The sequence below is a fragment of the Canis lupus genome, chromosome 18, assembly GCF_048164855.1.
Source record: "Canis lupus baileyi chromosome 18, mCanLup2.hap1, whole genome shotgun sequence".
NCBI classification, from domain to species: domain Eukaryota; kingdom Metazoa; phylum Chordata; class Mammalia; order Carnivora; family Canidae; genus Canis; species Canis lupus.
The window spans coordinates 12853757-12879066 of NC_132855.1; the positions used below are offsets into that span (position 1 = coordinate 12853757).

At 42.0% G+C, this 25310-nt stretch overlaps 1 protein-coding gene across 7 annotated transcripts in view; it reads left to right on the forward strand.

Annotated features, from left to right (window-relative positions):
- The window catches only part of ELMO1 (engulfment and cell motility 1), a 526171-nt gene that overhangs the window by 499171 nt on the left and 1690 nt on the right, over positions 1 to 25310 (forward strand). For all 7 annotated transcript variants that reach the window (XM_072783482.1, XM_072783477.1, XM_072783480.1 and 4 more), the window contains 3 exons: positions 2847 to 2954; positions 10824 to 10906; positions 19951 to 20028. In XM_072783482.1, coding sequence (XP_072639583.1) covers positions 2847 to 2954; positions 10824 to 10906; positions 19951 to 20028 — 269 coding nt within the window. The remainder of the gene's footprint in view (positions 1 to 2846; positions 2955 to 10823; positions 10907 to 19950; positions 20029 to 25310) is intronic.

The following is a 25310-nucleotide window of genomic DNA, read 5'->3' on the forward strand; positions in this document are numbered from 1 at the left end:
ATTGGATAAATAAACGTCCCTTGAAAGTATACGCGGCAGAGATTTTGGAAGACTTACAAATGAATATAAGTTGTGCATTTTACTTCACAATCTATCTGTTTGTACCACTTAAATTTTGTAATGCTCCCCCAGCATCCTGAGAATGAATGATCTTTGATTGCGTCATATTGACCCTTGGGCTTTGGGTTGCTGCCGTTACCCCTAGAGCTTATCCCAGCTTAAGAAGTGAGGGATCCCTGGAGAGAATAGGTTGGGCCCTTACTCAGAATAAGACCAGCGTGTCCCAGGGCACAGCTCACTGACTTCCTTGCCAGCTTTGGACACCCTTCAGTTGCTCACTAGCTAAAACTCCCACTGCCGAGGTGTCGGGAAGGAGGCATCATAGTAAATCTCTCCAGCTGGCTTTGCACAGTCTCCGCAGGCCACTTAGACGAGCTGAAAGCTCCCTTTGGGGAGGAAGAAGCTACGCAGCCCATCATGCAGGCCCCCCAAGAGCACTGTTGATGCTCACGGCCAAAGCACGGCCAGCTCCTTTGGAATTCACAATTCCTGTTGTGAATCACAAGTCCAATTCCCAAATGTATTCTCCTCGTGGAGGACTGATGATTATATGTTTGCCTAATTGAAATGACTGGAAATTATTCAGGGAGTAACTTTATTTTCTCCCTTTGAAATACTCTCCCAGGAAAATGACCTGTGTTGTATGTATAGATAGAACTTAATTTTGAAAATTGAGCAAGACCAGCTGCTGCCCTAGCCGTCAAGTAATTTTTCCTTTCCTCTCGCATTTTTCCACCAGAATTCATATTCTTTTTAAATATATGGGTTGCCATATTCAGACTGCACTCAAGAATTCTCAAACCCTATTTATAGATGAGGAAGATAGGAATCACAGAGGCATTTCACTTTTGTGGGTCAAGTTTGGGAGTTTTCTTTGTTCATTGTGTGGTTTTCCTTCCATTTTTAAAACTTTCTTTTCGGGCACCTGGGCGGTTCAGTGGTTGGGCATCTGCCTTCGGCTCCGGTCGTGATCCCAGGTCCTAGGATCGGGTCCTGCACTGGGCTCCTCGTGGGGAGCCTGCTTCTTGATCTGCCTATGTCTCTGCCTCTCTCTGTGTGTCCCTCATGAATAAAAAAATAAAATCTTAAAAATAATAAATAAAACTTACTTTTCTATTACAAGAGTCTTAGTTAAAACACAAGTTTTGCATGAAGGCAATTTTAGATAGGAAAACCATTTCCTTACAATGTTACAGAGCACTTTCTAATTAGAATAGTTCAAAACAATACATCTGCAGACACAATAATGAGGTGACTTGACCAAGGCCACCATATTCACCAACTACATAACTGCACAGATGGGCGTACAGATGCTTTCAAGGTCATGCATGCTTTGTGCCTTAAGCGTTTTGACCAAGTCTCCTTGGGTCCTCATTTATCAACTTAGCCAACACCAACTGTGCAACTCCTATGTCCCAGACACTGTGCCAAGGGATTGGGACCGTGCAATTGTGAAGACAGTGGCTGTCATTAGAGAGCCCTGGCTTCCCCACACTGTCCGAGCTCATGAGTATCCTGAGTCTTCTTGCATCAGTAATTGTTCACAGTACACCTGCTAGGGCAAGTTGCTTACCTGCGGCTTGTGGCAAATGATGAGAAATACCAAGAGGCTTACCATGGGGATACCAATAATCAAGAAATATGCTGGGGCAGCTAGGAGAATGGGGAGAGTCCCTTCAGCAGTAGTAATCGGAGAGGGCTTCCTGGGGGAAGAGGCGTCTAAGCACAGCCTTGCTTGAGAGCGTCACAAAGATTGCTGTCACAATTTAAGTTCCTTATCTATAAAAAGTGTTTTTTGCCTCCTCCTTCCTACCTCACAGGCTTATTCAAATATTTTTAATACATGGGAATGCAGAGGAGGTTAAGTGACGGAGTTACTTATAAGAATGGCCCTAAGGCCCTGGTCATGCCTATTTCTTTGGTTTTGTCTTAATATTTTATATATGTTTTTAGTTTCAGGCGTACAAGATAGTGATTTGATACTTATATATGTTACAAAATGGTCACCACAGTAAGCGTAGTGACCATCTGTCACCATACAAAGGTGTTACAGTGTTACCAATTACATTCTCTATGCTATACAATACATCCCATGTCTTATTCATTTTATAACTGGGAGACTGTACCCTTTAGCCCAATTCTAGTCATGTCTATTTAGAGAAATAAACTCTAGGAATTAGAGAGGAGACGATTGTGAATATCCTCGCGCTTTGGATAAATCCCTGAATTATTTAGATTATTTCCTCATGAATTCCACCCCCATGTGTATCACTAATATCCTGACAATTCATTCTTTGATTAATTGGTGTGTAGTAGCCCCAGGGATGGGGGTCTGGTATACCAACTAAGATATGGCACACAGCTATCTCAACAGTCTTAAAAGAGGTATGTAGAAGGAGAAGAGTTCCAAGAAAGCCGTTTTTTCTACATCTCCCTCCCCACATCTGCCAGGCCTAAGTGGACAAGTGGTAAACCCCATAGTCATTATAGATATTAATGAAATGATGCTCTGGAAACCACCACCTCAGAAAACCTGGTGTCAGTATTCCTGAAGGATTTCACAACCTCCCCAGTGGTTAAGCAGGACAGCGCCAACTAAATATCAAAATCCAAAGGGGACTCATTGCCCAGGGCTCTAGAATTCATTCCTTCCCAAAGACTTAAAATCAAATGCATTACTTGCACTTCCAGGCAAGACTATTAGAAAATAAGGATGTCGATATTTTTGGAATTCAGAATCACCTGTCTCATAAATTTGTGTGTTTGTGTCTGTATTTTTCCCTCAGACAAGTTTTGGTACTGTCGACTTTCACCCAACCACAAGGTCCTGCATTATGGAGACTTGGAAGAAAGTCCTCAGGGAGAAGTGCCCCACGATTCCTTGCAGGACAAACGTAAGTGGCTCTCCCATGCAGGAGGAGTGAGTTTGCATTGTTGGTTTAGCTTCCTGGTCACAAAATAGCATGCTGGAAAACGACCAACCCAAATAAATCCACTGGGCATGTCTCATCTTGTTGAGCATCTTGGCCTGAGCATTCTCATCATGGACAAGAACCTGAGAGATTAGGGGTTTGGGACTGAACAGAGGAGGGCACAGAAGGAATGCTCACATATCTTTCCAGAAAGACGTACGCCTGGGGTTCAGACATCCACTTTTGCACTACTTCTCCAGGTGCTGTTTCAAGAAGCAAAGACAATAGAAGCCTGACTCTGTCAGTTGTCTTATTCTGGTGATGAAATAATTTCTCATGAATCATGTGCTTGATTTCTAGCACATTTATTCATTGTAGTTCAGTGTATCCTATAATTATAATGCAGAGCTAATGGCAGACCGCAGTATGGCTAACCTACTTCAGGAGAGGTAACTTAGAAAAATCTATGATCAGTTACAGTCCATTGTCAACTAACGATTCCCTGAAATACATGTTATTTGTATTTATTTGCTGTTTCTGCATGGTGTCTGTTTTAACATGTATGTTTTGAAGAGTCCGTAATTTACTAGATTATTTTAGCCCAACACCAAGCCAGGTTCCAGGTTTTTAGACAATATTAAGTGTACAAGTTAAACCAGGTATTAAAGAAACATTAAAATATACCAGGGTCATGAATTGATTTGGAAGAGGAATGAGATAAAATGAACATAACCTCAGAGGATATCCCAGGTGGAGAAATCAAAGAGTGAGAGTGAGAAAAAAAAAATAAAAAAAACACTTTCAAATAGTCTTCAAAAGTCATGCTGACCAGATCAAATCCTTATGCCAAGCCCCAGCACCCTTCCTTTCATCACCCCAGGACCCACAGAAGTCAGCTGTGGACTGCCTTCCTTGCAGCCCATGGCTACTAAAGGCAACAAATAACCACAGTGAGAAATTCCTGACACATTCAGACGCTGGAACATTCTCTCTTTGCCCCTGCTGCAAAATGGAAGACTCTGGTCTTCATAGGGTCATTTAGTTCAGAAGCAAGCTTGTTTGCTGTCATAGGAGCACTGCCTTCCTGGCCCACATCATCGGTACCTATTAGTGGGAGGAGAAGGAAATCCGAAACACATGACTGCAGAGTCTGGGTTAGTGTCTGTGAACCCCTACTGCGGCAGCGTTCTGGGGCTCTGGCCCTAATGAGGACCCTCCCTTCAGGTCTCAGAAAGCCTTCTCCATTCCACCGTGGACAGGCCAGACCAGTGGTTCTGAGTATGGTCCTTGGACCATGAACAGCATCTCCTGAAAACGTACTAGAAATGCAGATTCCCTGGCCTCATTTCCAGTCCTACTGAATCAGAAACTGGGTTTGGGAGCCAGCCATCTCAGTCTTAAGAGACTCTCCAGGCAATTCTGATGCACGCTCATGAAAACAAGAACCACCGAGCTAGGCACTGCCTGATACTCTTCTCTTCGTGGTGGTCTTCCATTAAAAAATGAGATCTAACTAAAATTTAATATCACATTTCTTTCATTAAAAATGGGCTCTTAATCATGAAAAACAATAAGAGAGACCTAAAAGACCTAATCTTGGAATATAGCACAGTCCCATCTACTAAATCACATTAGCTTTATTAAAAATTCACAGCTGTGTCTGTATTTTCCTCTGTTTGCTATTAACTGGTGAAAACTCACTGGTGAAACCTCCCTTGTGAACTTGGAACTGTTCAGAGGCCAGCAATTTGGAATCAAGACTCTACCACGGTAAAATGAAGAGTTAAAGGTTACTGTTACTCAACGCAACTAGTTATATACAAAGTCTTCATAGTCTGGTTCTTAACCTGACCAGGAAATAGGCAAGTGATCTGGGCAACACACACACACACACACACACACCTTGATTGACTTTCTGCCTCACACAGACAGTGAATCGGCTCTCCCTCTCACTGGACATATTATTTATCCCCATATTTTTGTAAAAGATTTTATTTATTTATTCATGGGAGACACACAGAGAGAGAGAGAGGCAGAGACACAGGCAGAGGGAGAAGCAGGCTCCATGCAGGAAGCCCAATGTGGGACTCGATCCTGGGTCTCCAGGATCATGCCCTGGGCCGAAGGCAAGCGCCAAACCGCTGAGCCACCCAGGGATCCCTATCCCCAAATTTATAGGTCTATGATCCACTTCTCAACTCAGAGATGGATATCCAATTGGCATTGTTTGCAGGTTTTATTTTTTTTTTTTAAAGATTTTATTTATTTACTCATGAGAGACACACAGAGATAGAAAGAGGAAGAGACACAGGCAGAGGGAGAAGCAGGCTCCATGCAGGGAGCCTGATGTGGGACTCGATCCCAGGTCTCCAGGATCTTGCCCTGGGCTGAAGGCAGTGCTAAACCGCTGAGCCACCCGGGCTGCCCTGTTTGCAGGTTTTATATGCAGCACTCCCATTCTAGCTGGTTCTGCTGCTTAGGAAATTGGTAGCCCTGCTCCTAGAGAAAGTCGAGGTGTAGACCACTCCTAAGCCTTGTAGGGGCAATTATAGGGCTTGTCCACAAGCTGATACCCCCTGGCTCTACCAAAGCCTGCACCCCAAGAGGCCAGGGTGAAAGTAACTAGCTATAAACCCAGACTACCAGTGCCGGGGAGAACCAGCTCAACAGGTGGTCACAGAAGAGTAAGGCCAGTGCTGCAAATCTCCAGACAGCTTTTGGGAGTGGCCACAGAGTGATACTGGTTCCGGGAAAGGGTTACAGTGGTCCCTCGACAATGGCTCAAAACCCCCAGCCCACCCCTTCCTCTGCAGCCTTTGAAAGCCAGTACTTCAGACTTCAAAAGAGCTGTTCCATCAACAGTTTATCCATTGCAGGATAAACCAGGAATGCATACTTGTACAGGTGTGTGCATGTAAGAGGGTGTGTGTGTGTGTGTGTGTGTGTGTGAAAGAGAGAGGGGGGGGATCCCTGGGTGGCTCAGCGGTTTAGCGCCTGCCGTTGGCCCAGGGCACAATCCTGGAGTCCCGGGATCGAGTCCCACGTCGGGCTCCCGGCATGGAGCCTGCTTCTCCATCCTCCTGTGTCTCTGCCTCTCTCTCTCTCTCTCTCTCTCTCTCTCTCTATGTCTATCATAAATAAAATAAATAAACATTTAAAAAAAGAAAGAAAAGAAAGAAAGAAAGAAAGAAAGAAAGAAGAAAGAAAGAAAGAAAGAAAGAAAGAAAGAAAGAAAGAAAGAAAGAAAGAAAGAAAGAAAGAAAGAAAGAAAAAGAGGGAGAGAGGGAGAGAGAGATAGAGAGAGATTGTATCTGTATGCACATATGAGCCAAGGAGGGTGTGTATTCATGTAAAAAAGTAAAATGAGCCCAGTATGTGCCTGGGATGAGCAGGCCCCAGCTTAGGAAACTAAAGTTTGCTGCTTCAGGTCTGCCACTGGTTTGCATTTAATTCCAATTCTGCATTCTGCCCCCATCCTCTTAGAGCCCTTAGAAGTCATAAACTTCATTCCACTAGAAAAATGAAATGTTCCTTTAATTAATATCAAGTGCCACTGCTCCTGCCATGTACGACTGCCCTCTCTTGAGACCAAGGGGGAAATTGTCTTCCGCCCCTTGAGTTAATCAGTGCTGAATATTGAGATATTGATGAATCAAAGAGTGTAATTGAATCTTCTTAATAAAGAGAGGGTGAGTAAAGATTGAGGGCCTCTCCTTGGCTGTCATCACCCCTTAAGGTTTAGGAAATCTCTCCTCGTATTACTTCTATTTGGCAGGAGAGGTGGCCCCACATCTCAACCACCAGTTTACAGACTCTTGTCACCCCCAATAGTCACTAGACTCCATGGCTTTCCAGGGGTGCCCCCAGGCTCCTCAGTGCTGCCCTTTGAAAGAATCTAGGCCAGAGCTCCTCACTCCCACATCAAAGGGGCCAACGAGGAAAAGGCTCACTCCCTCACAGGGTGATTAAGCCTATTACAGAGGATGAGAGGAGCAGCTGAGACAGCAAAGTGGAAATTTAGGTCACTGAAGCAAGGTGAATAATTCAGGTCCCTCAATCTACGGAGACAATTAACTTTGATTATTGATAATGAGAATAATTACAAACATTTATTGAGTGCTTACTATATGCCAGGCACTGTGCTAAAAGCTCTACATAAATTTCCCTCTTCCTAACCTAGAGAGGTGGACCCCATTGTTCTTTTACAGATAAGGAAACTGAGGTACAGAAAAAATTAAATAACCTGTTCATGGCTAGTAAACAGTAGAACAGAGATCTATGCAACCATCCAACTCCATAGCCCTAGCTTTTACCCCCAACCCTGTACTACCTAGATGAAAAGCCAACAATGATCCTGGGTCCAGTGTTAGGAGGTCATTCTTGGGGCAACTCTATGATGTAACCGATGTAAGTGTTCCACATTGCAGATGAGGAAGGTTAGGCTCCAAGCACTTCAGCCCTAAGTGGAACAACCAGTGGTGAATCTAGAATTCAAAGCCAGTCAGTGACTCCAAAGGCACAGCCCTTCCCACCGCTCTGTGCTGCCAAGTTAGAGATCAGATTCTTCACTGAACTGTACAGGGATAGGGTCTACCTGTCCCTCATCTGTATCACCACTCTTAGAGGCACCTATGGTGCTGTATATACAGCAATTGCTCATGGCTTACTAACTACTTCCTAGGGTGGTTTCTGCCTCAATTTAGCTCCCAGTGGTGAAACCTAAAAGAATTTTGGTGGCTATACTTAACTTTTTCAGTTGTATTTTTGTTTTAAATCATAATTTCAGTTCCTTCCACAAAAATTAGCAGCCATAGAGTTTCCTAGAGTATCTGAAGTGATTGCCAGCCACCTCTGGGGCTGTGTTCAGCATGATTTGGGTGCTGATACCTTCCAAAAATAGGGAGAAGTCATGACTAAGCGAGAGAGCATAGAGTAGAAGAAAAAACAGTCCCAACTCTGTCCCCCACTAACTACGTGACATTGCATCATTTATTTCTTCTCTGTAGGCTTCAGCCTGAAAAAAGATTGAAAGGAATGAATGCCCCAAGGATTTAGAGTGGGATGTAGGGTGCCAGCAAGGACCCTTTTATTTCTCATATCTCCGGGTACCACTTCTTTAAACTGCTCCCACATTTAAAAAAAAAAAGTCTAATGGAAACACTAGCCTGACTTTGAAGTAATCAATAGCCCTCTCCTGCCTCCTCAGAGTGTAGATTCAAGGGACATGAGTCTGATTCTGCTCATGGGAATAGAAAGGATGGCATTCTAGCCCTTCTGATGCCTAATCTTCCAGTACATCTAGAGACAAACTATGCAAACAGCAACCTTTAAAAGCCACAGTGTATTTTTAGAATTTTGTGTTTCCTCTTAGCCATAATCCTGTGAGTAATACAGCAGCTTGTCTCCTTGACAGGGGACAATACATATAAAAAACAGAATATGTACTGCCACAAGCATGGTGGAAAAGTTCCTTTTCTCCCCTGAAGCCTTCTCATTAGAGATTCTGAAGACTACTCCCACCGTAGACTTTTGTGTTACTCTTGTCGGGTTCCATATGATGGGTTTTCAAAGCCAAAGGGTAACTTAGTATTTATAGATTGTAGAAACTCTTTCTAGTTCGTTGACCATGTTATATATTATACAACAAAAGATTTCCGCAAGGTACTTGTGACTCAAACTCCATCTGAAGCTTGAGAAGGCTTTTGAATTGGTAGGTTAACTCTTTCGCAAATTCACTTCCACGGTGGATGTTCAATTGAAAAGTAAACACAGAGTCAACCCAACTTCTGAAAGTGCCCAAATGTCCCCCTCCTGGGGTAGTGATGAGGCAACCAGATTGACCACTGAGGGGAACAGGGCTGATTATTGGTTATAAAAATGGATTTCAGGAGAGCTGAAGTCAGCCGGTTGTGGTCACAAGTAGGTCCAGGAATTATAGAGACCATCTATAGGAAGATGCCAAATCAGAGGGGCAGGAAAAGCATCCAAGGTAAAAAGGATGATGTCCCTCAAGGTAGGCTGCATTGCTGCAGTATGCTGCTGGAACAAACAGCTCCAGATCTCAATGGCTTATGACAAGAGTTTCTCACCCACGTTGTATAACTGACATGGGCTGTGAAAGGACTGCGCCACACCAATGGCTGCTATGCCATCCCACATCTGTGCCATCTGGATGGAAAGTGTAGCCTGTTCAGTTTCTGACGAGAGGCTGATGGATGTGGACTTTTTACTGCCTCCTTCAAGAAGACACATGCATGCTGCTGCCTCTCACATTTCACCGGCCAGACCTAATCAGGGGGCCCAACCTAACTGCATAGACTGCTGGGAAGTATAGTCTTCCAATGCCCAGAAAGGGAGGAAGACCAGATATCGGTCAGCACAAGTAACATCTGCCCATGCAATCTAGAATCAGGACTGCAAGATGAAGGAGTGGATGGGGGAACAGAGAGCAGGGAGGATGTGCAGAGATTATGGGAAGGGTTCATTACAACCCCACTTCTGTCCAGGGTTAGAGAAAGCTCTAGGGCTCTCAACAGATTTGAACAAGATCTTAGCAATTGTAGGGAACCTGGAAAATGTTAGCTTTTCCAGGGTCTTCCTGTGGTATCATTTTGATATTCTATATGTTTCATCATTTCATCTTCATCTAAATCTCTCCCCTACAACCCAATTCCTCAGTAAAGGTATATGAACTTTAATTATGAAATCTCTTATTATCTTCTTCATTAGGGGAATCTAAGGCATTGATTACTCAAAGTTTCTGCAGATCCTAAGTTCACAATGCCTTGTGGGCCTAAAAGACTAGGGATTGGAGAGGAACAGGTGATTTCACAGTTTTTTAAAGTGTGGTTCCAAACCATCTTACTGCCTTTTCTCTCTCAGATGATCTTGGCAAAAAGTTTCCAATGCTCAAACCTGTCCATGTCTTTTATCTTCCTCCTAAGTCCTGAGTAAGACATGAGATAACATCATTTTATCTAACTACATTATTCTCAGGATCTCTAAGATTAATACCAGCTACCATTTCCCTATCAGAAAAGAATGTTCCCTTTCTTTAATTGAGTTTACTTTTGTTGTCTGTAAAATAGAGATTAAAAATATGCCTGCCTCACAAAGTTGCCATGAGAATCAACAAGATGGGGGATGCTTGGGTGGTTGAGCATCTGCCTTCAGCTCAGGGCATGATCCTGGGGTCCTGGGATCCAGTCCCATATCGGGCTCCCTGCATGGAGCCTGCTTCTCCCTCTGCCTGTGTCTCTGCCTCTCTCTGTGTGTCTCTCATGAATAAATAAATTTAAGAAAAAAATAACAAGATGGTAGAGAGCTGGAATTTGGAGAGTGAGTGTTCAGATCCGGATTCATTTTTTTGTGGTAAGGTTGCTTCTCCTTGTTATCCAACACTCAGAAGCTAATAGATGCAGGTACTGTAGCAAGAGATACCAGTGTGTGTGAAGCACCTGGCATTGTTCCTGGCAGCAGCGGTTCTTCCGTATTATCAGTATCAGTACTGCTAGTAGTAGTATCATTACTGCTGATTCTGATACCATTACTTTTACACAACAATGATGGGTTTTCTTAGGATTTGTTTTAGTGAACCAAATTCTGCTTGTGAACGTAGATTTTTTTTTCTTCCCAGGGATGCTTTTTAGTAAAATATAAGAATCAATTTTAGTTTCTGGTCCTGGGATTTTGCCTTTTTCTCTTTCTCTTTTTACCTTTTTTCTTTTCTCTTGTTGCAGTAGTTTCCAGGAATGACAGCTGTGCCCACAGACACCGTGCTCACCCCTGCTTCTTTACTGACATCTCAGCTTTCCCATGGTGTAGTGACTTTCATTTTCTTATGAATTGCAGTGCCGGTGGCAGATATCAAAGCTGTGGTGACGGGGAAGGACTGCCCTCATATGAAAGAGAAAGGTGCCCTTAAACAAAACAAGGTATGATTTCCAAAGTTCTTGCAAATAGTGTTATCTGCACCGTGCATTCAGCGATGGTAGGGGGCCCATCCCTGTGTTAGTAACAGTGTGCGTGTGTGTGCGCATGTGCTTGCATGCATGCATCTGCATGTGCTGTTGCATGTCACTTAGCTCTCCTTTTCCCTTCTCTGACTGCTTTTATATCCCTTAGCCTTATACTTTCACTGATCACTTCAGAACCCCCACCTCTTCCGTTTTCTCCCTTCCTGTCTCCTAACAACCTTCGGGATGGCTGTCTTCACCCACTATTGTCACCCAAGCTTTCTCTGCTCATCTTCATCCATTCTCTGGGGCTCTCCTAGCCTCCCATTTATGTTCATGTTGTCTCCTCCCTGACTTCCACCCCAATCTCTTCCATTTTACCTCCTTCGGTAGCCTCTCTGGAGTCTCTGTGAATCCTGAGAAAGGCAGATACCAGAACACTCAAAACATTTTAGACAATTTAAGGGCCTGATAGTCTTCAGCATCATGGAAAGTATTATTAAATAACTCAAAATCAGCTTAAGGGAGAAAATTTCCCCTAACGTGAATATTGCATAAATTCTCTTCATATCACAGTATCTTTCATCTTCCCCTCCTGGTTTACCAACCAACTGTTCATCATAACAGCCTGTTCCATACCAGAGGGTATGGCAGGAGGCACCATTTGAAAAGATGGAAGAATTTCCTTTGCCCCCAGTCTGGAGGTATTTGCCCTTGGAAGGCCACGAGGGAGCCAATTCTTTGTTTCTACCTCTCAGCATCTTGTGATACATAGTACCCATCCATAAACAAAATTATCTAGATTGATCTGGGTGCTCTAGCCACCTTGGTACCAAAAATATCACATAGATCAGTTGTACTGTAAAAGTACTATTTATGAAGGTAAAGGGAAGCGGATACAGCCAAGAAGGCCGATAACAAGATCACTGCTTCCTAAGTCACGTAAATATAACTCACCTCAACTCGATGTGAATTCCTTCTTTGTCAAGCCTGTCACAGCATCATCAGATGATGCGCTTAACTGACAAACATAATGATATAAGGGCATGCTTCAGAGTCTGTGGGTCAACTGTTACACAGCATTTCTTTCTTTTTCATGATATGGGAAACAGGGATTGTACCACTCCTCAGATTTCAGAGGAGCATCCTTAACTGAATGAAGGTTCCCAGTCTTCATGGTTTGCCTCTCCTACCACCTGATATCAGAGCACAATCTCAGGGACTACTGTCTCTGCTCATTTCCAGCACTGGCTCAGCTCTGTCCCATGGTTACATAACACTTGGAGCTGAACAGGAAACAATGTGAGGAAATTGGCAGAAACAAGACTTTATAACCCAGAGAAGGCCAGGAAGGGTGTAGTTGGCAGCAAAACAGACTGCCAGGACTCATGCACTCTGAGTAGGGATAGAGAAGATAATGTAAAATATGTGTGGAGAGACTGGTTTCAGTCCCAACGTGGAAGGCACTTGGGAATTGTCACTCCTGTCCTTACAGTAAGAAGAAACTGAATAAAGTAATAGTCAACAATTTTCTTGGATCTACTAGGAACTGAGGTCACAGGGCAAATCACCACCCCGGAATCTGGAGAGTCAAGTGCATCCAGAGAGTCACAGCCAGATCTGCTCACCTGAGCAGAATCCACTGGAACTATAAATTATAGGATCACTTAAATGACAATTCTGATTAATTGCTGAAGGCTGAGTGTGGGCTAGTGTGAAGGTGAGAAACTCAGGGTTTCAGTTTTCTGGGGGGCATGCTTTCATGGGCTTTTCAACCAGTAACCCTAGCAGATTCCCACAGTGAAGAACTGAAAAGGACTACCCTTCATGTCTCTGGCAGGGGAAAAGGAGGAGAAATCATGACATATGCCAGAGACTTCCCCATAACAAAGTTCTGTTTTGCAGACCCGTTTCCTATCTAGGGGAAGAGAATTTATCCCATTTTATCTCATTTTAGCCTTCTGTCTCAACTGTGGGGTTGGGGGTGGAAGAGACATAGTCAACAACAGTCAGAGCCTCAAGGAAATTGATAGGAAACTCTACAGCCAGAGAAAAAGGGAGGAGTAGGAGGGGAAGGGGAAGGCTATACCATTTGAGAAGGTGACAGCTGCAAGATATAGAGTCCCTAAAAGATAAAGGTTTAATTGGTAAATTATAGAATCCAATCCCTCACCCAAATCCTACCACCACACCCATATCCTATCCTACCGCCACACAACCTATTATCCAAGATAATAACATTGGATTAGGGCGGAAAGATCTGCCAGACATACACTCTCTCTGAGGAGGAATACTTAGGGAAGCCCACTTGTTCTCAATAGAGAAGGCAAAAAGAGGGATACTAGAGGAATTTGAAGCCTCTGGCACTTAAAGCTTCAGCAAATATTAAACATATTGCAATTCCATGCCAGATTAACATAAATCATCACCATAAGGGTATATATATATCACTTCTTATTGCCTGACACAACATGTCTGGATCTCAACAAAAAATTACACGCCTGCCAAAAAGCAAGAAAAAACAGCCTGAAGAAACAAAGCAGTCATCATAACCAGACTCCATTATGATACAGACTCTGGAATTATCAGTTTAAAATAACTAGATTATAAGTGTCTTAGACTCTAATGGAAAAAAGACACAACCTGAACAGATGGGCAATGTAAGCAAAAAGATGGAAACTCTAGAAACGAATCAAAAGGAAAGGCTATAAATAAAAACACTGTCACAGAAGTGAAGGATGTTTCTACTCCGCTTATCAGTAGACTTGACATGGCCAAGGAAAGGATTAGTGGCTTAAAGATGAGTCAACAGAAACTTCTAAACAAAATCATAAGGAGGGAAAAAATGGAAACCTCAAAGAACTGGGAGATAATTGCAAAAAGTATAACATATGTATAATCAGAATACCAGAAGAAAAAAAGAATGGGGCAAAAGAATATTAAAGCAAGAATGGCTAAGGACAGTCCAATATTAATAACCCACACAAAACCACACATCCAGGAAGCTTAAAGGACACTAAGCAGGACAAATATGCAAAAAAAAAAAAAAAAAAAAACCACAACACTTAGGCATATCATATTCCAACTACAGAAAACCAAAGACAAAGAACTGAGAGGAGAAATTCACAAATCTATCATTATATCAGGATTTCAGTACCCATCTGTCAGTAATTGATAGATGAAGCAGACAGAAAATCAATAAAGATATTGATGACTTAGAACAGCACCATCAGTCAACTTGATCTAATTAACATTAATAGGAAATCCACCTGACAATAGCAGAATACACATTCTAATGAAACAAGAGACATTCACTGGATAGACTACATTCCGGGCCATGAAATATACCCTAACAAATTTAAAAGAACAGCAATCATACAAAATACATTTTCAGGCCAGAGTGGAGTTAAGTTAGAAATCAGTAACAGAAAGATAGCTGGGAAATCTCCCCAAATATTTGGAAATTTAAGAATACACTTGTATATAACCCATAGTTCAGAAGTCTCAAGAGAAATTACAAAATAAACAGAGTTAAAATATAAGATCAAGATGTGGGGGATGGGGCAAAAGCAATGTTGGAAGGAAACTTGTAACATTAAACACATATATATTAGAAAAGAAGAAAGATTTAAAAATCAATAAAGTTTCTACCTTACCAAACTGGAGAAGAGCAATCTAAGCCTAAAGCAAAGAGAAGAAAAGAAATAATTAATATTAAAGTTGAAATCGATGAAACTGAAAACAGAGAAAATAAACAAAAGCAAAACTTGGTTTTGGAAGATATTAATAAGACAGTTAAACATCCAGCCTGACTAACCAAAAAAAAAAAAAAAGAGAGAGAGAGAGAAAAAGAGAAGAAGATACAAGTTGCCAATATCAAAACAGGTGTGGAGATGATCTCATTTGAGCATATGATATGTGTGGGTGCAATGTGGCCTTCCTGTGTCAGACTCCTCCCCTTAGATGAGATCAACAAAACAGAGTAAATGATATTTTCCAATCTATTTTGGTTTTTTTTTTTTTTTTGCCATGCATGGTATTCATGGAAAATTGGATGGATGAATGGATGGATGGATGGATGGATGGATGGATGGATGGATGGAGAAATAAATGGGGCACACTGCTATAGCCACATATATAAGAGAGCAAATAGAGGCTATTTCCTAACATTCACTGGTCAAGATGTTCCAGTCACCTCCAGCTCTTCCAGGCTACCTTGAGGCCTGAGAAAAGCAGTATCTCTGCTAGCCTGTCTCTTTCATTGCATACACATGAAGATTGTTTGTCTTGCGGTGTCTATAGTGTTCATACACCTGGTTTATCAGGCAAAACATCAAAAGGCAGAAGGGAAACCCATGGTTCTAAGAATTTCCTTCCTCAATCCCCCATACCCACACCCCTTCTCCTAATACTCCACAGGCCTGCTGTTCCCTACCTCTGGGACTTCTGGTAGAAAAGGAGAGACCTGCAGCTTAAAAGGAAAGCTGACCAAAATGTGTCCACAGGAGGTCTGTTAGTACATGGTAGTGGGCAATAACCAAGGTGTGTTATTGGCTCTTCAGACAGTTTTTCCAATTAGAGGGTAGTTTCTCACATCTTGCGCCATGGGACTTTTGGTTAGCTTAAACACTAAGCAGGACAAACTGACACATTAAGATCCATAAGGGAAATACTTCGCTAATAGCAATACGTGGGTAACTGATGCACTTCTCACTCCTTCAACATCTGATATGCTGGGCACTGTCCAAGGTCCTGGGACTAGAAAAAAGAAAGGAACTGATCTAACCAGATCTTACTGATATAGGTAGGTATATATCTGACATAGCAGAAGCTTCCATCTCACGATGTCCTAGAATCCAGCTTTTATTTTTCCAGTGTGATTTATGAACCAGAAATAAGAAGCAGATTAAACTAGAAGCTAATGCTCTAACATCAGCTTGAAAACCCTGGTCTTAACCCAAAAGGCTTTTATTGAGATTTACTTCATTCATCACTTGTATTCATAAGAGATTGAGTATCTTCTTTCTACCAGGTCTATGCCAGGAGCTAGGAATTCAGAGATAAACATGACCTGGCCCCTGGCCCTAGGAGTCTAGTAGATACAAGACTTATATGCCAACATGCAATGATAATCCAATGTTGTCTATGTCCTGGAACATTTAAATACAGGGAGAGCCCGGGAGACATGAAGAGAGGCTCTCAGAGGAATTGAAAAGGAATTGCTAAGGGAGGGGAGAAAGAGGAAGACTTTCTAGGAGGGGGAAGGAGTATGTGAAAAGGCACAAGGTCCTTCCACCATATGAAAGAACATCCTCTGTTCTTTGAGAGTGATTGAGAATCACTGAGTTCAGAGTATAGGATTGAGAAACAAAGACAGAGAAGGCAAAGGACCCAGAGAAGAAAATGGGTTGGGGAACAATTGGCTGATAAGGCTAAGATAGAGTGGGGCCAGAAAGTTACAGCTGCCTGAAGAGGGCAGTATCCTCTACTAGTATATACTACATGAATGGGTAATTTTTGCCTTCTAAAACAGAAACTCAAACTCCCAGACCTATAGATGAGCAGCAGTGTTTTATAGCTATGAAATCTACTGCTATGTCTATGGCTATATTTAGCACATGCACATGCCAAGTTATGTCTTGTGTCTTTGCCCTCCAAGATGACCTGAATAAATGGTGGAGAACCAACATAGTTCAAGTGAGTGCTGGAAAAAATGCCCAAATGAGACCTGTCACCTCAAAACAATGGCAGCCAGCACTGTATACTGAATACATGTCCTATGAAATTCTGCTCTTATATTCAGTCTGTCATTTTGATCCCTGGAAAATGGCAGTCCCCAAAACAAGATGTCATCCATGCCCAAAATTTCTCTGAGCCTCCCCTGACCCAACATGCCTTGTCACTGGTCATAAGCCCAAGAGTTGAAGATGGGGTCAGAGGCCCTAGTGCATGCTGGTTTGGTGGGTAGAGGGGGGAATTCAGATTCTCCTGCCCCCTGTTTCAGAATTCTCCCATCCCAGGCCTTCCTCCACCTACTGAGAGATGTGAATTAATGAAATAGAGGATGAAAATAGGAACTCCTAAACATAATTTTTCACTGAATCAAATCCAGAGGGGAAAAAAGGACTGTGAGTAGCAAAGCCCCAGAGCATCAGATGTCTGAATGTTGTGGAGTGTGACAAAGCCCCTGAGGGGGACACTGCCCCAGATCCATGACTGCCACTCTCCCACCTCCTGGCACCTCTATCCCTCACAGACAGTTTGGACAGGTGGCAGCTTCTGGAGTGTTAGTCTGAGAGGTGCCATCGCTCCCAGCTCTGTAGCCTGTGTGTTCGAAGTGCTGAAGAGCTGACCTCCACCAGTGACTCAATGACAACAAGCCAGAGACGTCAATAAAACTCATTATAGGCGATAGCAGCCTTTAATGCAGGCATGTGGTTCAGAGAATTAATTCCTCCCACCCCTCCCAGGCAGCTTTGGTGAAATGAAAGTGGGGATTGACATTCTCACGAATTTCCTATTTCCTGCCTGTGTTTATCAGGAATCTAGGTCATGACGACTCCACTCATTCACGTCCTCACTGGTTTGTGCCTTAAGAGGGCAGAGCCCAACATGTGCAGGCCCCATCCTTTCTTTTCCTTCTCTGGGCCTCTGCAGAAGAGAAAATGTCACAAGGACAATCACACTGACACTCTGGCCTCAGGTGACTTCAGCACCTAGTCAAGAGGCTGAGTCTGGGCTCTGGTGGTGTTCACACTGGCTGTGGTTAGCAAGGGGATGATTCACATGACTGCCTAAGAGGAGTACCAGTTGTCCAGTGTCAGCCCAGAAATGCATTCCTGAATTTTACCTTTTCCTAGTGACCTCTGACGGTCACCTTAGGCTGTCACCATATACTGACTGGTCGTTCATAAGCAAAGCCCGGTCCTCACCTTTCTTCCCAGTCTCTCAATCATGAGTCAGGGAGTTTTCCTGATAAATGACACTAAGATTAGTACAAAATCATTTATATCAATGTGCCTAATCTAAAAACAATTTTTTATGAATTTATGAGATTGGAGCTTAACATTTTATTGAAAATAAACTGTTACATTTTTTAAAGAAAAAAATAATCACCTATGATCCCAGCCCCTTAACATTAATTTTAATTTCTCATTATTTGCCTTCAGTCTCTGTCCACAGGTAGACATTGTTCATAATTGTGATCTGCATGTAAATAATGTTCATTTCCCATTTTTTATCAAATCTTCATAACTATCATACTGAATGTCTGGCTGAATAAATTTCTCTGCTAATTCATGATTTATTTAACGGTTCACCCAAATTGGGGAAGACATTTATTTAGTTCATATTATGTTCTTCAGGTGATGATGTATACAGCATTCACTTGCTTTCAATTTTCTAGGAATAATCCCAGGAATGGGATCCCAGGCTCTTAATATGGATTGCCTGACTGTTTTTTTTTTTTTTTTTAAAGATGATCCAATTTATGATGTCACCTATAGGGCCCATGACAAACAAAACACTCAAGAGAGATGTCAAATTTAATGGAGAAAATGTTTTTGTTTTATTAGTTTTGGTGAACTTTTTTTTTTTTTTTTTTTTAATATTATTGATCTTTACTGGGCGGGCAGGCCTGAATAGAGGCCTACAGTAGAAGTAATGAAGATGAGGAGAGAGGTAGTTTTACAGGGTAGCTCCCATTCCTGCCTCAGCATTCTTTCCTTTAATTGTCTCTATTTCTGGCAGAGTGAGGAGGCCATAAGAGTTTAAGATACCGTCTGGGCTCAGAGCAAGAGCCCCTCCCTCTTAATGAGGGGACAGCTGGAGGCAAGTTAGACACAGAGGAACCTCACAAGAACCCAAACAGCTAGATGTTTGATTGTGTCAGGAAAGGTATCCAGTTAATGCTAGGCCTTCATAGTTCCCCTGGCAAAGATTCTTTAGCCCATTTGAAATTCTGAAATCTGGAAGCATTGACTTTATCTCTGCCTTCCCTCTTTCTCGGTCATTCTTGCTGTGAGTTACTGGTCAAAGGCAAATCCCCTGACAAATGTTAGGCAAAGAATGATGTGGAAAGATCTACCTTCCTAAGAAATTACACAATATTTGTGTTTTGTAACAATGCAGTGCGAGTTACACAATATTTGTGTGTTGTAACAATGCAATGTGGGTTCACTTGGCCCCTTCCCTCCAGATTAGGAGCTTTTAGGGTGTTGAGATGAGCCATGACTCTCATCTTCCAAAGGTTGTATCCTGCTGACTGCTCAAACCAAAGAACAATCATTGTACCCAATAATGTACAGCACATAATTTGAGAAGTCTATTAAAACGTACGTTAGACATGACCCTGAATGTCTCAGCCAATGTCATACAGCTACAATGAAAGGACAGTGTCACTTAGTCCTTGGCCCTTTGGGTCTGACTCATACCTGCATTCAGTAGACGCTCACCAATGAATGAATGTAGCATTGGGCCCTTGATTCTCCTTTCTATTCTTCAGCCTCTAGATAATATCTAAGTTTTATGTAGCCTTTGCTGTATAGAACTTCAGAGATCAAAGGACCTAAAGATAATGAGTTGACTCGCAAGCCTCATTGGCTCCCATGTAGCTTCCATGTTTTAGGAAGTTCATACCCCTATGGACATTGGGGGTGATCAAAGATAGAACAGCCCTTAACTCCTGGAAGGGAGATGCTGAAGAAAGAAGAGTGGCATGGCTTTGGAGTTATATGGCTTTGGACAATCATTTCCTTCTCCAAGCTCCTTCCCATCAAAGAGGAACACTCAGACTTGCTACAAGGACTATCTTGAGAATTAAATGATCTGGTTATATAGACTTCCCCGGAATAGAAGGACATGTTCTGTGAACAAAACAAAACAAACAAAAAATACTCCTTCCTCCCATCAGCTCACCACTGCCCCTCATGTCTACATATTCTATGTTCAGTCCACAGCCATTTTTAACCGCAGAACAATGTGCCCATTTTCCTTAAGACGGTGTTTTCTCTGATCCCTTGTAGGAGGTGCTTGAACTTGCTTTCTCCATCTTGTATGACTCAAACTGCCAGCTGAACTTCATAGCTCCTGACAAGCACGAGGTAAGGGTCTCACTGGGGTTAATTTGTGAGACAGTGTCACTTTTTTTCTTCTAAAAAACAAGCCAGAGAGAAGTATTGGAAAGAAATTTCATTTCAAAAAAGCCTGCCTAAGAAAAATCATAGACAAAGGATTTAGAATAGAATGGAAACTCCTTTTAAAACTGCCAGTTATAACAGGTTCAACCTCTTACTGTCTTGACCAAGAGTTCATGGTAAAGAAAGAATGTACAAATGCTTCACACTCAGCAAGGGCATAACTGTCAACCCTGAGGAAGAATCGGCCCTGATGAAGCTTTGGTTTTCATTGAGAATTAAAATTTTAGTCAGGATCTTCCCAAGATAAACTTGTCTCTGTTCTTTAAAACATTTTATGAAGTAGGTTTTCTTCCATGTTTCTTTAAGTTATTTTAAGAGATTTGGGGCTGTCTCTGCTGTTGGAATTTTATTTTTGAGATGGTTCTATTCCTTTTTGACATCTTGTTATATGTATAATTTGTTTTTCTTCTTGAAGCATGCCTGTCAGCTATATTTAAAATATTTAGCATAGATCTAGGAAAATGTATTTGTAAGGTGAAATAGCATCTATGGTTGATGTAACTCGTTCTCTTGTAAACGAGAACCTAACATTATGCTTGAAACTCTTATTTTTAGATGATACCATTCAAATTTTTGTTTTGCATGTGGTTGCATAAACAGCTTTTAGAAAAGAAGGGAGCATTTTAATAGAATCTGACTTTTGTTTCCCATTTCCCCTAGGAGACTCTGCTCATTTAGAAGTTATTCAGTATCTGCTTTTCACTGGTTTTAAAGCTTTTGAATAAAATTGTACATCCCAAAGAGAGAGAGGAAAGATTAGATGCAAATCCTGCATTTAGAATGGTGCTTAAATGTAATTCTGTGTTACTTGACATTTAGTTTGCAAAAGGGTATGACTTTGTCTTCATCTTTCTGAAAATAGATACTGAGGCCTACCGTTTCTCTTTTTAAATAAAATTGCTGTTACACGCAGGCAGGCCACCATATTTAAGAGGTATACGGCTGTATGGCAAACTATTTAGAAAGTAGAACTGTGGATGTTATTTAAATCTGGGCAAGGCTGTTTTCTCCAGTGTGCGTTCATTCCAGATAAGGATAAATGTTCTCAGACTGCCAAATTTTTATTTGTCACTGCCACTTTTTATTGATATAGTGAAGAGGAAAATGCCATATACCTGTGAATACTTTTAATTTCCTTGGATCTCTTTCATATGTATTACCTCGATTTGCATAATCACTCAATAAAATAGGAAGTTCTGTTACAGATAATCTTCATTTATCAAATAAGGAGAAAGACCTCTGAAAACCAAATACTTCAACATTTAGTAAAGATAATAGTAATTGCAACTAGCCTGGATTCCTCTGTGCCAGTAACCATTCCATGTCTTATGTACTTCACCTAATCTTCATCATACCGCTGAGAGAAACAAACTATTATTATGCCCATTTGATAAAGGAGGGAAACGAGTCACAAAGAGGTTAAGACTCTTGTCCAAGGTCAAACAAGTGGTAAGTAATAGAGCTGGAATTCCAACCGTGGAGCCTTGCTTCAGAAACCCGGTCTCCTTGGCCCCAATACCATGTATACAGCATGGGAGGCAGGAAACAGGATCCAACCTCCCTACTTCCTGCCAGTGCCTGCCCCCCAGTGTCAGCAGTTAATCACGTCAGGGCCAAAGTGACGCCATCTATACCTGAACCCAGTTGCCTCCCCTCTAGATTCTTAGCAAAGCAAATCCAGATACATCAGTTGCTTGTAAATATTCCCGTGTACATCTCTAAATAATGGCATCCCTTTGAAACCAACTACAATACCAATGATCACACCCGATTTTTTTAACATTTTGATACCAGCAAGGGTAGTCAGTTTTCAGACTTCTCCACTTGTCTCCTTGGTGTGTTTTATTTCTTTGATACTTGGTTCAAATCAGAATCCAAATAAGATCCATGCATAGCAATTGGTCAACATGTTTCTTCAGTTTCCTTGAGATCATAGGTTCCTCTTTCCTGCTCTCTCTCTCTCTCTCTCTCTCTCTCCCTCCCTTGGGAGCATCTGCTTGTGCTTTTTTTTTCCTTGCAATTTATTCATTGAAAAAAAAAAAAAAAACAGGTCATCTGTCTGGTGACCTTGCTGAGAGTCTAAGATTTTGCTGATTATAATTATGTGTATTAGTTTACTGTGGCCACTGTCACAAATTACCACGAATTTAGTGGCTTAAAACAACATAAATGTATTACCTTACAATTCCAGAGGTCAGAAGTCTAATGCAGGCCTTTTCCAGGCTAAAATCAAAGTACTGGCAGGGCTGAATTCCTTTCTGGAGGATCTAGGGGAAAATCCGTTTCCTCGCCCTTTGCACTTCTAGAGGCCACAAGGCATCCCGTGGCCACGGTGTACGTTCATCCAACAGTGGCGATTGAATCTCCACACCGCCTCATTCCACCCTCCTCCTCCATAGTCGAAACTCCCTCTCTTTCCCTTCTGTCACTCACTCCTAGCCTGTTTCCCTCTTCCACTTTTAAGCACCCTTGCGATCACATTAGTCCCACCTGGACAATCCCAGATGACCTTCCTGTTTGCAGGTCAGCTGATTAGCAATTTAAATTCCCTTTGCCATGCACCCTAACATACTCCCAGGCCCCAGGGATTAGGACAGGATCTCCTTTAAAAGGAGGGAATTCTTCTGCCTACCGCCACCTGCGCTTTATTTCGCATGGTTTTCTGTCTCCCATATTTCCTATTAAGTGGCAATTAGAGGATTAATCTAATGGAGGCCCAACTTTAAGCAACAGTGGTGTTGTATTCTTCCGTGGTGTCTGGTTTTCTCTCTTTGGGGGATGTTAGCAGCCACTGATGATTATTGCCCAGATCCTTGGCCCCATTCGACATTGGAAAGATTGATATCTCAGTTTTATCATTTCTTCTTCATTTATTAGTGGGAAACTGGCCTCATCTTTGCAGTTACACAATTTATATGTAATGGGCAGAATAAATATTTGATTCTCTTTGTCAGTCTTCAAAGTCATGCGCATCTTCCAAGTGAGAACAATGAGGTGGTTTTGGTGTTTGAGTATCATTATGAAGTAATGGATTTAAACATATTTGTGTTTTAGTGGGTTGCAGTATCTAAACTGTTCTATCTAGGGGGATCCCTGAGTGGCTCAGCAGTTTAGCACCTGCCTTTGGCCCAGGGCACGATCCTGGAGACCCAGGATCAAGTCACATATCAGGCTCCCTACAGGGAGCCTGCTTCTCCCTCTGCCTGTGTCTCTGCCTCTCTCTCTCTATGTCTCTCATGAATAAATAAATAAAATATTTTTAAAAATAAATAAATAAACTGTCCTATCTAGAGAAAGTAGGAGCATCTTCTGGTTGGCTTCTGAGTCCTATTGACATGATGTCAGATGTCTTTGACAATATGCAGTCACATTCTACTATGACAAAATATTCCAGGCTCATCTTGCATGTTTCGTGAATTTTCTCTGGGGAGCCTTGGTCCCTTTTGGTAGAAAATGGTATTTAGCAACCAGAATCTAGGCATTAGGTGTGCTTACTATTACTTGGTTAGTCATTATGTTTAGTTTTTTTATGGGCAAAGCTAGGAGTTAACATCATTTCTTTAAAGACAAAATACATTCAAAGTTCATTTTGATACTGCCAACTCAAATTCAGGAGTACAGAGTTTTTATTTATTGGTTGGTGTACTTTTTAATGAAATTTTCTGCACCTGCTGTTTCTCAAAAGAAAGGCACCACGAAAGTGTTCCTGTGGGTTAAATTAATCTGTACTAGGAAGCTGGCCAGGCCTGGAATGGCTATACAAAAAACAGTAATCCAGTACTAAGGGATTTACAATGAAACAGCGTTTGAGCTGGAAGAGACCTCAGAGGGCATGGAGTTCAGTGGTCCCCATATCTGGAAGTATATCAGAGTTATCTGGAGGCTTTTATAAGTAATATTTACTCAACCCACAATCTGCAAGATCAGGATCTCCAGGGTAGAACCTTAGTATCTATCTTTATGAAGGTTATTTATGTGGAAACAAGTGTTTAGATGAGTTCAGAATCTGTCTAACATATTCATGAGGACATTAATATTTCCAGATGTCTGTTAGCATTCAACTGATGTTTAAATGGGTTATATGCTTTGGCAGAGATCACACAAACAAGGCAAAGTTCTACACTTCAGGGCTGTACTACTCAGATATATACCCTCATAATATACTCATGGTGCATCCCCTCAGCTTAAAAAGTGGTGCCACTGATGTGCATCATGGTGAGATTTCCAGATCATTGTGACTTATGATTTGTAAAGTACTTGCAGTCCTGTAATACATTTTATTTTAAGATCTGCTATTATATTCTGGAACCTAATCCAGGTAACCATCGTACAAAGATCAGACTAAGTACAGGGCCTGGAATTGTAATGTGGCCCAGTGAGGGCAGGAGAGGGGGGAATCTAGGGCACATTCCAGAAAGAAGACTAGTCTGACAGTAAGAGCAGAGCAAATGCTATCACAGAGGTCCTATATAGGACTAGGATATCCTAAAAGGTAAGCAGATCACAGCATCTAGAATGCAGGCAATTTTCTTAGATGCTGACAGCAGAAGCTACTTCTGACACCAGGTACTATGGCTCTGATACCCTCATAACCCAGGTTACAGCTTCTCGGAGGGAAAATGACAAGAGCAAAGTGGGTCCTGAGATAAACAAGGTACATTTTCTTTCCTCGAGGAATTCATTGTCTCCTGGAGAAACAAAGGCATGGTCAGTTTTAATGAGAAAGGAAGAACCAAATTCTTAGCTGGGGGCTCTGGAGGACTTTCCAAGTTGGGCGACGCCCCTAGGAACCAGGTTTCCCAGACCCAGAGGAGAAAAAAAAACCTGGAAACTAGAGACTCAGAGAGAAGAGAGAGGGAGGTAGCCCACCTCCCATGAAGATCAACCAATAATTGTAGCCTTGTTCACCAGACATTGGGCAGCAAAACATTATTTCCTAGCCCTTTTGCTGAGAAATGCCAAGGCGGAACTACCATTGGTAATACTCCTCGGGGTGGGAGTGGCTTGTCATCATGAGTGTTAGAATCAGATTGGAGAGGCAGAAATTAGCCACTAAACCAGGAACCATGCTTGGAGTCAGGAAAGAAGCAAGCTTGAGTCTAGGCGTGTTGGGATATAGCCTACCAATTGCTTAAAATCAGACTCATAGGTAGGATGTTAGAGGTTTGTGAGGTCATGCAGAACTC